Source organism: Girardinichthys multiradiatus, chromosome 20 (assembly GCF_021462225.1).
Source record: "Girardinichthys multiradiatus isolate DD_20200921_A chromosome 20, DD_fGirMul_XY1, whole genome shotgun sequence".
In the NCBI taxonomy this organism is placed as follows: Eukaryota; Metazoa; Chordata; class Actinopteri; order Cyprinodontiformes; family Goodeidae; genus Girardinichthys; species Girardinichthys multiradiatus.
This window is the reverse complement of record NC_061812.1, coordinates 7,145,512-7,161,175: the sequence shown is the minus strand read 5'-3', so window position 1 is coordinate 7,161,175 and position 15,664 is coordinate 7,145,512. Positions and strand designations below refer to the sequence as shown.

General features: G+C 38.9%; 1 protein-coding gene across 2 annotated transcripts in view; it reads right to left on the bottom strand.

Annotated features, from left to right (window-relative positions):
• Nucleotides 1–15,664, bottom strand: part of pmepa1 (prostate transmembrane protein, androgen induced 1) — a 40,951-nt gene that overhangs the window by 12,365 nt on the left and 12,922 nt on the right. The window contains exon 1 of one of the 2 annotated variants that reach the window (XM_047347755.1): nucleotides 536–818. The exons of the other annotated variant lie outside the window; for it this stretch is intronic. Coding sequence (XP_047203711.1) covers nucleotides 536–593 — 58 coding nt within the window. The 5' untranslated portion in view covers nucleotides 594–818. Of the gene's footprint in view, nucleotides 1–535; nucleotides 819–15,664 lie in introns of those variants that run through there. 2 annotated transcript variants of the gene reach the window in all.

Here is a 15,664-nt window from a genome sequence, read left to right as displayed (position 1 = left end):
AAAATAATGTAATATTAATAATAATAATAATATAAATCCTAACAAATTTAAACCATTAGTCCAACATTAAGAATGACAACGTAAAGAAATGATCACAGAATAAAAGTAGAACCTAACAGTGATAAATAAAACCAATGGCATTTAAAGACTCATTCAAATCCCCCATCTGTCAGCTGGACACTTCCACAGACTTCACCCATCCACTGCAAAGAAGCTGCAGAGGGTCTTTCCTGAAATTATTACTGACATATATATTCAAAAAAGTAAAATAAAAAAGTAGATCTAATTGAATTCTGTAGAAAAAAAAGGAAAATCCACTTTATGTAGCAATCTGAACCTGGGCGTGCTGATTTTAATGCAGAATGATTTCCCATTTGGTTTCTTTCAGTCCTGAGAAGAAGTCAAATGGCCTGCACTAAAAGTTCCACAAGAGTCTGGAAAGCACAGCAACATGCAAATAAAAGCAAAACTGCTGCCTGATGGAACATATCGGAGCCGTGTGTTTTTAACACTCACAAACTGACATGAAACTCACCACAGTGCTGAATCTGGACACAGTTTTCATGGCTGTGACTCCCTGACGATGGTTGCATTGTCTCTTCATGCAACAAGCTGCTCAGACCAAGGTGTTCTCTGAAACAATCCACTGATTTGATCCGAGGATCTGTCCTTAATTCAACGGTGAGGCGAGCAAAGTAAAGCAAACCAAAACAAAACAAAAAGATTGTTGGGAAACTTAAAGCTACATGTTCTGCAGATGCTCCAACTCGTAGTGTGAGCTCTCACCGGTCAGCTCTCTGAGTCTCAACTAAGCTTTGTCTGCAACTTTTTCTCACACACATTCCCACACTGTCCAGACACACACACACGTATGGAGGAAACAGCTGACCGGAGCCCTCCTGCCTCCCTCACAGCCGCTCAATAGATGCGAACAAAAGGGGTCAGTGTGATGGGGGGGGGGGAGGATAGGAGGGAGTGAGAGAGAGAGGGAGTGGTGGGAGCGTCTGGTAGAGACAGATGGGTCAGAGAGACGGACAGAATAATGATGAAGGGAGCACGGAGGAGGTGGGTGCTCACTAGGACATACAAACAAATAACAGTAATGTAAAAATGTAGTTTGGTTTAACTTCAGCTTTATTTCACCAGTGAAAGTAAAGCTGTGCTGAGGGTTTGATTTTTTTTAGCCTATTGCAGTATAAGTCACGCAAATACAGATATGAAACACATCTGCATCATCAATATGATAATCTGTAAATTAACCAACAAACTCTCCATTGTTTCATAGCATCTATATGCTGGTCAGTCATGTGGCCATACTTTCTGCAGCACACATGATAAATACCATATGCAGTTTTTCATCGCAACAGAAGACTAATTAATAAAAGGCAAAATACACCTTATGACTGACAAATTATGTAAAATTGTTATTGAAGCTGTAAAAGTGACAGTTTATGTCTTACTCTGAGCACAAATGCCAACAGGCTTATAGATTTGGGCTTTTGGTCTATTACTGTTCCATGATGTTTTTGGAATGCATGAAGAATATATATATATGTATATATAAGTATAAGGGGAACCCATGGATACACAGAGAGAACATACAAACTCCATGAAGAAAAGTCCAAATCAACACAAGGTTCTGCAACTTTCATGTCCAGATTCAGACTTTTGAGGACTGAACTAATTCAGACATTAGGACCAAAAAAGTCCTAATGGTGCATTACACTTCAGCAAGATATTTAACAATCCACACGTGAGCTGCAAATGCTAGCTGTATACAGTCATATTTTCTCATTTTTATTATTATCGATGGAGGAGATGTAGCAAGAAGTAAATGCTGCTATCAACCTTATTTACCACTATTAAGGAAAGGAAAGGAAAGGAAAGGAGGTGAAAAAACAAGTTGTGGGAGTTTAGTACCAGCTGACAGAACAAGCTGTGCACAGGCATTAAGCCCACTCACACACACACACACACACTCCCACATGCACAGTTTGGGTTGCTTCACACAGATGGTGAGACTGGCACTGAGCTATGTTTGAGTGTCTCTCTGTTCCTCTTCGCCTTGGACAATAACAAGAGTTCCCTCTAACAGGCTGCGTTGCTGTTGACAAATAACGGTTTTAATCTGTTTATGTTTGTTGTTGTTTGTCTTCCTTTCGCCCCTCACTCACTGCTTCGCTTCCTCCTTCACTCGCCTGTATCCTCCTTTTAATCGAATCAAAGTGTTGAAAGCACAACAGGAAAAACCAAATGCTCCAAATAAACACAGCACTTGGAGACACAAAGAGAGAAGATTGAACAGAAAAGTGCAGAAAATGTACTTAAAGATACAAATCAGCAAAACAAACCAGCTAAATGTAATTAAAACTTGATCATTATAAATCAGAAATAGGGAGACTAAATGAGCCTTTTGGGGATTTCTTCCTCACCTCTGAGTCTAGGTTGAGAAATAAAATCAGTTAAAATATGCTAAAGTTTAATCCTTTTTATTGAATTTTATTTTGTAAATCTACGGCTTTCTTTCTACTCTTTATTTCATTGAATTCCTTCTTTAATTTTTTCACCAGTATTTCTTGTTCAAACCTAAACCTATTAATAAAATGTTACCAATCCATGACTGAACAAATAGTGAGAAGAAGAGAAAAAATATATAGTGCCTTTGCTTGTAAAGTAACTTTCACAATATAAAATCAACTACAAGCATAAACAATATCATTTAATATTTAGCAAGTTATCGAAGTATATCTTTCTCTTCATATTGATCCTAAATTACATCGTTTTTTTAGCGATATTTCCAAAGAATATCCATTTTTAAGAATCAGGTTTTCTTCTCTAATCCTCATAATTAGATACTAAGACAAAAAAATATGAAAACAAAATCTTTAAAGCCTCACAATGTTATTCTTATCTTTAAAACATTTTTAAAACAAGTTAAACCTGCACAAAAGACTCATCCACAACAGGGCAGAGATATTCAGCCGCTAATCGATTAATCTGTCGACAATTTTTTTATTGATTAATTCTGGCCCAATTACTGCTCTGAGTGGGTTGTTCTTTCAGCAAATGGCATGTTTGAGAGCCTGTATACTCCAGTGATTGTATTCTCAATCACTAGTTTATGATTATTTCAATAATCGATTAATCAGAATGAATCTGATTAATTGTTTCAGCCCTAGTCCAAACCTCTGGGTTTCAGCTTCCACCCACACATTCGGTTATTTTAGTTAGTTTGGAATCATCTGTGCACAGATGTCAAGAGAGTAAAGCTAATGCAAAACCAGAATGAGTGAGTAGAAATAGTCTTTTGGTGAAAAGTGAAGTCTCGTCATGTTACGATGTGTGTAATTAGGCTCATGATGCCCTCTGGTCCTGGAGGATTAAAAACCAGACTGACTGAACCCTGATAGATTTATAGACACATCTGCAGCAGAAGCACACAACTCTGGCAATATTCCCGAAGTTTAACTGCAGCACAGGAAGTTTCACAGCCAGGTCTCACATTATGGAGTCATAATCATGGCCTTCTCTCATCACTGGTGCAAATCCTCATAGTCTGACCAACAAGCCTCTGTCTCTTTGCAGAATTATAACCTATCATTAGTACAGAGAAGGTTTTAGTGGTGTAACAACTTCAGTTAAAGCTGTACTTCAAACACCTGTCCTATTATATTATTGCTTTCATTTATTTCACGTCTCTCTGTGTCCTTATGAGTTTTAAGATTTTAGTACTTTTTGGTTTCAGTTAGAGCAGACGGCCAATCTGGGAAATTGCAGATTTCAGCAAGCAGAATTTTTGATAAATCCAAATTTTTATTTTACCATTTTTAGAAAACATTTTTAATACTCTCGCTCTTCTCTTTCCTCTACCTTACAGTAGTTTTTCTTGATTGTCTCTTGCTCTTGATCGCAGAAAAAGATGTATTTTTAGAGCACATGTGTTGTGCAGTCGCGCAGGTGAAAAAAACATCCTTAGGGCTGAAACATGGTTCAGAAACACGAGAATATTTTTCTTGGTATTTGGAATACACACACTGTTAGGAAACATGTTGACTTCTCTGCTACGTCTTTGTATGTATGAAGAAACAACCCGAACAATGTTTAACTAAAAGCTACTAAAAAAGAACATCCTGCACATCAAGAAAAAATCAAATTTTAGAAGTAACCAATTTCTCTTCTTTAGGTATTTTCCAAAATAACTGATATTTTAGGCAAATTTTATATTATCTTAAAGGAACGGCCTTCACTGAGCTGTATGTTTTGCTTTTGGCATTCTTTAGGATGACACATCATAGTTTATAAATCTGTATACCTACAGTATATACTCTATGTTTGGTCTGATGAAGTATTTTAACCCTAAACAAAATTTCAGACTTACAGAATGGCCTTTAACATAACATGTCCCACCTGATTTGTTTTGTCAAAGTGGACAAATCTAAATGTTCACCACGCAGGACAGGTACAGCCATCACAGCAATTCAGTAGCAATTTTACTTCATGAAATACTTAAAAGCTCCACCAGTTATCAGCTACTTAAATGTAAACTCTAGTACAAACTTCTTTATCTGAAAGAGGTGTTGCTGATGACGTTACATAAAAAAGCCTGAAAATACTCGGCAGTTTTCTTGTCTAGAGTAGGAACATTTAGTGAGTACAGTGTATCTTTAGTCTGATGATAGTAAATCCCACGACTAAGAGAACATGTTCATGTAGAGAGTGGATTACTGTCATCAGCTCACTGTTTCGTAGCACTTTAGTTCAGACTACTTTAAGTTGATTAGGGCAGCTCACAACATAGAAACAACCAAAAGTTAGGAGCAGATTTTCACTTCTTGTCATGTTGCATGTGATCGCCTGCTGATCCCTTCCCTCCCTCTGAGATGTTGTCTAGACAGGAGGAGGCTGTAAACCTGGCAGGCAGGCAGACACTGCATGGTTAATCTAAAGCAATTAGCTCATTTGTCATCCGTTGCCTGCCCTCCGTCTATCTGCCTCCATCTCCTCCTCCTCCTCCTTTTGCAGCCAGCGAAAGGTCGCAGGCGGTCGAGTCAGATGGCTTAGAACAGAGCAGGCAGAAAAAGGAGAAGGATAAGGAAAGAGAGATGAACACAAATAAAGATCGAGGGCAGTGAGAAGCCATAGAAGGATAGATAGAGATCATGAAGGCGAAGAAGTGACAAATAAAAGAGCAAAGGAAAGTATATTAAGGTGGTAAACAGACTAGACAAGTAAGGAGAGATTATTAGAAGATTAAAAGAATAAATGATAGAACATGAAGGAGAACAGGGAACGAACAGCAAGAGAGAAACTTACTAACTCCATCTCCCTTACTTGGTCCTTGGATGACTTGACAGTCTGGGAAGCCAGAAATAACTCAGACAGCTGTGTGTGTGTGTGTGTGTGTGTGTGTGTGTGTGTGTGTGTGTTTGTGTCTAAGTGTGTGCAAGTGAGTGTCTGTGTGTGTTTGTGAGAACTTTTAGGTCATAGGTCCACACGATTTGCTTACCAATTTCCATGAGAAAGGCTGTAGGGGGTAGACGGAGGAGCAACAAACACACACACACACACACCATTGACTTTTAAGTCATGGTCTCAGCACAACAAGTGTGGGAATTTTGGCCGACAAAACTCTCAGTGCAGGTTTCAATAGTGGGAAAATGAAGGGGAAGGACTTTGTGTGTTTGTGTGCATATATGTGTGTGAACATGTGTGTGTGCATGATTTTAGGGGTCATCCTTTCTCATCTTTCAACCCGTCTCCTTTCTAATCTTTCTGCATTCTGAAAAGAAACACCCAGTCTTTACATGTCTCATTTTACCTCGAAACAGAACATTTTTATAAAACCTCATAACCACGTAACTGAGGCTGGGGATAATATTGACTCATAATCAGTACTGATACAGAACATCAATAGTCTTTTGAGATGGAATTAAGTTTTATTATGTTGTAGGCATACCAAAGTTTACATTAAATTCATAATCACCAAACACAGATGATCTCTTCCCAGCTCCAGTAATTGACCAGACCAAATATGGCATCATCCACGTCTAATGCCAGTTTTTAATTCAAGGTATTTCTCTTCTCATTCCAGTAACAAGTCAATAATATTGTGCAGCCATTGTGAAAAAGGACGCCTTACTGAGTGAACTGATATAATGGCTTGTAGGTTCATGTGAAGATATGTGTAGTTCAAGTTTATAAAATATCTGTACTGTAAGCCAAACATCACTTATAACTGCATTTAGTAGCATTAGATGTAAATACAAAACAATTTTTTTTTCTTTACTTCAAAAAATTAAATTGACAAAAAAGAAAAATTTTTAAGTGGTCCAAATAAAAATTATCCAAAGTTTTGAATGAAGCTCAAGTAATCATTATAGTTTGTCAAAAAAGAAAAAATACAGAAGCGAAATGCTATTTCCTGTTAGACCAATCAGAGAGATGTGGAGAACATGACAATAAAACCCAACACTGATTGAAGTGATAGAATAAAGAAGAGGAGCACAGAAGAGTGTCTGAGTGGCAGAAAGTAGAGCAAAAAGGCTGGAGAGGACAGCGCAGCATTAGTCTAATTTTAGCGTGCTAATCCAAGGAACTCCCATGTTGAACTGTGAGTCCCATCTGGACCTCGAGCTGGGCTGACTCTAACAGAGAGTAGGTCACTGGCTCTGAGTGAACTAAATATCCTGACCATGAAACGCACATGTTGACTTTTCAGGTGCAGTGACCTCTGACCTCTTTTGACCTCTTCACCTTTGGAATACAGGGCGCTTTTAGATGTTTTGCTAACCACGCGCTTGATGATAAATCCCAACAAGCACTCTGAGTTGTTGGTTTGTGGAATCCACCCAAACTTTCAGTTGCTCCAGCATGGTGGATTGCCCAATCAGAAAGAGACGTTTACAAAAGGGTTTGATGCAACTTTTTTCTTTCAATGTGTGCTAAAAGAATAGCATGTATACAAAACCAGAGTTTAACAAACACACACAATGTAAGAATAGAGTCTCACTACATGAGCTACTATACTATGATGATGAAAAAGAACATAATCTAAAAAAAACTCTTAAAATTGTTCAACTGCAGTAAATACCTCCTGAAGACAAATCAGAAACAAAAATCACAAATTGACCTTGTTATTCAACAGCTTGCAAAACCACCCTGAGCGGTAAAAACTCTCAGCACATTTCTCCTGTATGTCGATATCAATCTCTCAAATTCCTACAGCGGAATTTAGTTCCACTCTGCTTTGCAACCTCGCCTCCCTCTTCGCTTTGTGGATATTAATATCATCTGCAAAACTGAATCTAAAGCAAATGTGTCACCTAGGGCAATCCACAATTTTCACCCAGATCTCTATTAAAGCCTCTGAAAGGTCAACTGGTAGGACAACGTGTCAAACAAGAAGAATATCATATGGTTTTACTGAGAATGAGCAGGTTATTATGGTTTATGGCATTTACGTTGATTGTGTCATGGTTTCTGGGTGTCATTGTTTCTCTCTCAGATACGAAGGTTTTGATCTCCTGACCCCCTGCATCTGCTTTTAACCTACATTTGGGTCACGGATCTCTTCACCCTGACACTCTTTGGAAAGAGTTGGTTGTTCATTGTCATCATTCATCTAACATGAATGATGTATGAAGTATGAAGGTCTTTGATGGTGTTTATAAATTTAGTTGTGTCAACATTTCAGGTCTGCAGAGAGAATAATCAGGCCGACCTTCCCTCCATCCAGGACTTATACAGATCAAGGGTCAGGAAAAGAGCTGGGAAAATCTCTGCAGACCCCACACACGCTGCACATAAACTGTTTAGAGTACTACCCTCAGGCCGTTGTTACACAGCACTGTTTACTAAAACCAGCCGCCACAGAGACAGTTTCTTCCCCCAGGCTGTTTCTCTGATGAACATTTAATAGAGTACCAAACAACCTCATACTGAAGATGCAAATACACCTTTGTATATGTGTATATTGCATATACATGTATTAATGGACATAAGGATATATGCAGAATATATCTTATAACACAAAAAAACAAAAAAGAAACCCAGAAAGCAAAGTGTACCGGAGTCAAATTCCTTGTTTGTTGTATGTACAAACTTGGCAATAAAGCTGATTCTGATTTTATGTCCAGTCTCATGGCATTCTCATGTGTATTCTTGCCTTACCCTAGCATCATGTCCTGCTTCCTGTCAAAGAGGGACAGGCACTCCCATTGCAAAAAACCATTAGTATGTGAACATTAATATTTATGTTCACCGACAAAAATGCATCATGATCTAGAAGAGAACGGAAGCCCTAGAAAAAATGTTGCAATCATTGTCTCTCTTAGCTATAAAACAATACTGTAAGCAGATGCATCTGCAGAGGTCAGTTGGGAGAATTACGTCAGTGATCAGAAGTGTTTAACTTCTAAACATTAGAACACTGAGTTTCAATGTGTTTCTGATGGTAAAGAGGGGTTTCACACATGCAGATGGATCACATTTTTATGCAATGTTCTCCAACACCTACATTTTCAGCTGTACCTGTGCAGAAAAATGGCCTCCTGCCTCCAGGTTGATGCACAAAATAATAAACCTGGAAAAGGTCTGAACCAAGCAATTCACACAGTCTTAATGAAACAAATAATATTTTATATGTGTGAACAAGGAGGGGCTGAGGAAAATTTAGTCAGTTTTCAAATAACCCAACTGACATATACACACACACACACATCCGTGTTTTACTATCTTTATGAGGACTTTTCGGTTACTTCCATTGACTTCCATTAATGTTCCTTGATTTTAGTGCCTAACCCTGACACTAAACTCACACTAACCCTAACCCTAACAATAACTCAATTTATACCCTAGTCCTAAACCTAACCCCTGTCCCAAGAACAGAATTTGAAAAAGTGAGGACCAGGAAAATGTCCTCACTTTGTCAAAATGTCCTCACTTTGTCAAAATGTCCTCACTTTGTGATAAAAATATGAAAAATGGTTCTCACTCAGCAACAAGTACAAGAACACACACACACACAGACAGAAATACAAACAAGCAGTGCTAGTTGACCTGCAGAGCGTTCTGTCTGCAACGTATGAAAATCAAACCTCATTATCATCTGCATGTCTGGCTCTCTGTGTGTGTATGTGTGAGTGTGTGTACATGAGTGTGGGGGTGTGAGACGGCAGGAGCAGTCTAGCTTCCTCTGGCTAGAATAAAAAGGAGCAAAACACACACGCACACATACACACATTTGATTTAAACATAAAGAGAGAGGAGTCACAGGGCAGGTCACATGTATAAGAGATATGTGTGTTTGTGTGTGTCTGTAATGGCTCGGATCTACTGTGACACTAGACATAATATTCATTAACAGTGTGTATGCACACATACGAACACAATCACACCATGTCATGTCACTGTATGCAGTCACACACAAAAAGGCCTTAAGTTGAAATTTTAAATGCATATATCGTTGATCTTAAAGTTATTAGTTTGTTCTGCTTGAGATTCATGGTGTTAATGGCTACTTGAAAAGATGATTTACTCAGACAAAGAATGTCTAAATGTTTGAAACATTCTGATGCCGTTCTTAACATACATTTTTTAATTTTATAGAAAAAACAAAAGATGACTTTGTCTTCAATTTAAACACATGTAAATGTGGCTAAAAAGAAAACAACAAAAGCCTGACTTGATCGAAGCAGATGACTGGACGCCGCCAACCTGAGCAGATAGTCTGTCTAATTAATCAAGTAATATTAGCTTGTTATACTATTATTAAGGTATAGAGAGCAGAACAAAAAATCTATTATAAAATCTTCAGATAAAACCACTATTAAACAGGAATGATCAAAAAGGTTATATTATATTTATATTATATTGTATTTTTTTATTTTTCTGTGTTAAATAAAACCAAATAGATTGTAAACACTGTTAAACCAAGAAACTGTGATATTTTTGCTCAAGGTTATCATACCATGAGAATCTCATAGCAGCCCACTCTTATTCAATTCAATTCAATTCAAAAATACTTTATTAATCCCAAAGGGAAATTAAATGTTGTTGTAGCTCATATTATGAAGGTTTCCTCAAAGAGCCGTTGTAGATGCTGATGGCTGTGGGCAGGAAGGATCTCCTGTAGTGCTCCGTCTTACAGCAGATCTGAAAAAGCCTCTGACTGAAGACACTCTGTTGTTGTAGGACAGTCTCATGAAGAGGATGCTCAGGGTTCTCCATAATGTTCTTCATTTTATGAAGAATCCGTCTTTCCACAATGATCTCCAGAGGTTCCAGAGGAGTCCCCAGAACAGAGCCAGCCTTTTTTATCAGCTTGTTGAGTTTTTTCAAGTCCCTGGCTCTGATGCTGCTTCCCCAGCAGATGATGGTAGAAGAGATCACACTTTCCACAACAAACTTATAGAAGATATGCAGCATCTTGCTGCAAACACCAAAGGACCTAAGCTTCTTCAAGAAGTACAGTCTGCTCTGTCCCTTCTTGTAGATGGCTTCACAGTTGCATCTCCACTCTAGTCTGTTGTCCAGGTGAACACCGAGGTATTTATACTCCTCCACCATCTCCACTTCTTCTCCCATGATAGAAATTGTTTTTGACTTATTCCTGTTTCTCTTAAAATCTACAATCATCTCCTTTGTTTTAGTCACGTTCAAAATGAGATGATTGTTTCCACACCATGCCACAAAGCGGTCCACCACCTTCCTGTACTCAGCTTCTTGTCCATCTCTGATCCACCCCACAACTGCAGAATCATCCGAGTATTTCTGCAGATGACAAGAGTCTGTCTTGTACTGGGAGTCTGAGGTGTACAGAGTGAAAAGGAATGGTGAGAGTACAGGCCCCTGTGGTGCTCCTGTGCTGCTGACTACCTGGTTAGACTCACAACTCTTCAGTCTCACAAACTGTGGTTTGTTTGTCAGGTAGTCTTTGATCAAGGAGATTGTTGAGGCCTCCACCTGAGTCTTCTGGAGTTTCTGACAAAGCAAATCAGGTTGGATTGTATTAAATGCACTGGAGAAATCAAAGAACATGATCCTCACAGTGCTGCTGGCTTTGTCCAGATGACAGTGGGTTTGTTGAAGCAGGTGTATGATGGCATCTTCAACTCCAACTCCACAGCGATAAGCAAACTGAAAGGGGGTCCTGATGGTTTACTGTTTGCTTACTCAGGTGGGCCAACAGGAGTCTCTCTTGGACCTTCATGATGTGTGATGTCAGGGCAACAGGTCTATAGTCATTGAGAACTGATGGGAGAGTTTTCTTTGGTACCGGAACAAGACAGGAGGTCTTCCACAACACCGGAACCTTCTTCTGGGCCAGGCTAAGGTTGAAGAGGTGCTGCAGAATCCCACAGAGCTGCTCTGCACAGGCCTTCAGGACTCTAGGGCTGACATGATCTGGACCTGCAGCCTTATTTCTATTCAGTCTCTCCAGTTGTCTCTTCACCTGACTTCTTGAGACACACAGGTGGAAGGGGGAAGCAAAGGGAGCATCAGCATCTTCTAATATGGTTGAAGGCAAACATGTAGAAGCAGAAGGGTCTAGGGCTGAGGTGGAAGATAAAAAATGTGAGGTGTTACTGGACAGCTGTGGGTCCTCTGGGTCAAAGGAAGGTGGAATGTCTGTTTGGCTGTGAGCAGGAGAGGAGGATGTGAAGCTTGTTTCTGAACTGAACCTATTGAAGAATGTGTTGAGTTCATTGGCTCTGTCCAGACCTTCATCGGTCTGATCATCCTTCTGCTATATTTGGGTATAGCTTCAACATGTGTCAAATAACACCTAGCTTAAGCCCCTATTAACTTTAGAATTGGGCACATCATCTTTAAACCTTTATTAAAATCTATAGATATACACAGAATTGTGAAGAATTGTGAATTGTGAATATTTTAGCATTACACATGTAGTCCAATTCTTAAAAGGAAGCAGCGAGGAGTTTCCTTTTCTTACAAAAGAGGCCCAGTGAGATTTTTGCAGAAAACATTCAAGGACAAATGTGTTATTTTCCTACACTACAGGTGTCTTGTGCATGTGTATATCTCTCAGGAAAAGAAAACGCAGTTCTGGAGTACAATTAGTGTGAGATCAAGCTTACAAAAGAAGGGGGTGTGAGGGAGTGTTTGAGTCAGCCATAAGCCAGACATGTGTTCGCTCTCCAAACAGTGTTTAGCTGCCACACTAAAACCAGCTCAGCCGGACTTTAGCCTCACACACACACACACACACACACACACACACACACACACATTGACAAACACACACCTGGCTAGACACAACAATGTCTGTCTGACTCAGTGCTTGTGTTTATGTTTCTGGGAAAAAATCAATTCCACAGCAATAATGAACTGAAAGCACATCCATTTGGAGCCTGGGTTTTGTTAATGTGTACAGAACACAGCTCAAAAGTGAATGGTGGCAGACTTACTGTACATAAACATCAATAGTTTGTGTCAGTAGATTCATCAAGCTGATTTCATTCACCCTGCATTCACATAGCCACTCTGAAAGCTTTAATGCATAGTATTTCAACACCAATTATGACTGCAGGACTTAGAAATGATCTGAGCGCAATGATGATTACACCAGAAATTATCATAAAACCTGCATCTCAGGAAGCAACACTATGTCAGCAGTACGTAACAAAAGCAGAACAAGTACAGTTAAATCTTTCATCACAACAAGGGTACAATATTGGTCAGTTTTTACTCTAGCAATATATAACATACCTTTAACATGTTAATTGTGGTAACAATTGGTATATAAAATGTCATCTGACATTTCAGAACATTCTTCCTTCTTCCACACACTTGAAGAAGTAACAACCATGTGCTGCGAACTAAAGATGTAATTATCATCAGCAGGTGTGAACAATAGTTGAAAAATAGAAGTTTGGGTAATTTGCAGTTCTGAAGCATACAGGTGTGTTTTTACACAACACCAGGATAGAAAGAAACCAGCTATGAGGTCAGATAAACAACTGTTGCTGCCAGGCAGCCTTGTACGGGTTCGCCATTTCCACACTACCTAAAGCCTATTATTCTACAGAGAAAATTATTATTCACCAGGTAAAAACATTTAAGCTGCCAGACCTTCCACAGCTGGACATCTCAGGACATTCACTCCAGGGTCAGACAGGGCAATGTTGTGAAAAACTGCAAAGATTCCAAGAGCTGCCTATAGACCCTAGGAGCCTTAGTTAGCATTGCATATGTTAATACTCTGTAAAAACTGGAAAAGGACTAAATAAGAAAATGTCCTGGTTGTTTTTGTTCTCAGGGTATTTGACCGTAATGCATAGCATCATGTTTGGAGAAAATCATATCAGCACAAACACCTCAGCGCAGTGGTGGAAGGATAATAAATTGTGCTTCTTTTGCAGCAACAGGACCTGGGACCCTTGTAGACCACGAACTCCTCTGGTATACCAAAGAGCCAAATGTGCAGTCACTGGTCCAACAGCCCAGTTAGCCCAAACTGATTAATCAATAGGACAGTGATCCCAAACACAGCAGCAAATCTAAAGCAAAACAGCTGAAAAAAGAAAAGTGTTGCAGTGGTTCAGTGAGTCAAGTCCAGACATCAGCCTGATTGGTTAAATGTTGCAGTGGGACTCAAGGAGAGCATTGTCAGCACACCCCAATGAACTGAAGATTTGTTTGCAAAGAATGTTGGGCTGGAATTCCTTTACAAGAATGTAGGAGACAGATAAAGTCATTCAAAACTTCACTAGGTCAAGATATTGCTAACTGTGCTTCTCCAAGCTGATAAATCAAGGGGTCGACCTGTTTTTTCAAATGATTGTAAAGAAGTAGAATAATCATAACATGCTTTCTTGATGAGATCTTGCAAATTTTACAAAACCAACTCATGTCAATTCGCTGCTTGGAACATGTAGATCAATGATGAACAGAAAACAAGACTACTTTGATTTCTTTATTAAGCTTTGCAAGATAAATACTTAAATCTTTGAGGATTATATTAATTCAAATCTTTTAGGAACACCTCCAACAGATTTTCTTTCTGTGGACCGACAACATAAGAACCTTCTTTTTACCGTTTGGATGCTGTTATGCAAGCGGCATCACCTGCTTCAGAGCAGCTTAGTGGAAAGCACTGAAACATTCAAAACACCTGGCATTGAAAAGATCCTTTTTCTCCAAATGATCTTCACTACATCCTCTGCATGATTCAACTCGCCTTTACTTTGTGTCTGTACGTGTGTGTCTGTACGTAAGTGTCCGCATGTGTGTGTGTGAGAGAGAGAGGCAACGATAAACTCTAGTTCAGACAAAACAAATATCTGCAGAAACCCAAACATGGCTGTAACAAAGCCACTGGAATGACATGTTGCAAGGAAAAGGAAGGACTGAAATAAAGAATGACAATAACCAAGGAAAATACTAATGGTCAAAATAGTTTCTGGTGCTTTTGAAGTGGCTTACGTGCCAGAAATAGGACATCATTTGGCTGAGTATTTTTTATCACATAAAACATCTGGTAAACACATTTCTGGATCTGTTATTATTTTAGATATTTATGTAAGGAATTGCAGCTTTTCCCCCCAAGTTTTCCAACTTATTTTTGCAACGGTAGCATCATATATTCTTTCCATTAAAGTGATGAAGGCTAAACGGAGAGAACACAGACAAGGTGGGAACATGTCCCTCAGCCTCAAAAACGATATGAAACACACAACTAACTGTCTCTTCATTAGAAGAAGTTATAGTTTCTGGACAAAATGAGAACAAAGCCACGGATCGTTCCATCCAGATGTAAAAGGAGCTGCAATCAAGATAACTTAGATGATCTAAAGGTATTTTCCACAGGATATAATACAGATTGTACAGTTCTCAGACACCAGACAGATGTTATGGAAATGTCCTCAGTTTCAAATCAGAAAGATCAGAACGGACTCATGGAGTGGATGAGGTCTAAAAAACCAACACCAAAGCCTGACCAGGCACCTGAATCCAAACACGGAGGCTGTTTTCTCTTCAGACCTCCCTGTTTGCAGTTGGACAAAAGTTCAGGGACATTGCTGGCTAAACTAGTAATTGTACGTCAAATGAATGGAGCTTTGCTGAACTCTGTGAACACTAATGTTTGAGCCATTTCTAGGCAGGGGAAACATAAGATGCAAACATAAAACATTCATAGATTTTACAGCTGCAAGATGAAAACCTTGTCAAACCAATATTCTTTTTTTAAGGTTTAAACAGATTTAAAATGCAAGTCTGTATATCATCTATAGTATTACAAATTTTATATTAAAACCTGACCCAGTTCAAGTCATGATCAGTTTGTGCCTAAAGCAATTGTCTCCAAATTCCAATACTATAAATGGACTGTAGGTTATTATGTATATGTGTGTATCACACCCGGCTTTACTTGGTCCCAACAACAGTGGACCAACCAGTGTTCTGCTCGGTGACCAGCTATCTAGCAGTATAAGATAAAAACATTATAAGCATTTAATGAATTCAAACATGGGCAAAACATTCAGTAAGAAGTTGTAAGTACTTTCATCAGCAATTCAAGAGCAAAGAAATATGTCATTATCTTTTGTACATGCAGCAGCCATATTGGATTTTAAGGTGGGGTAGTTAGAAACCTGTTAGAAACTTCCAACTTGGAAGTTCAGAAATTCCAGCTTCCACAAAC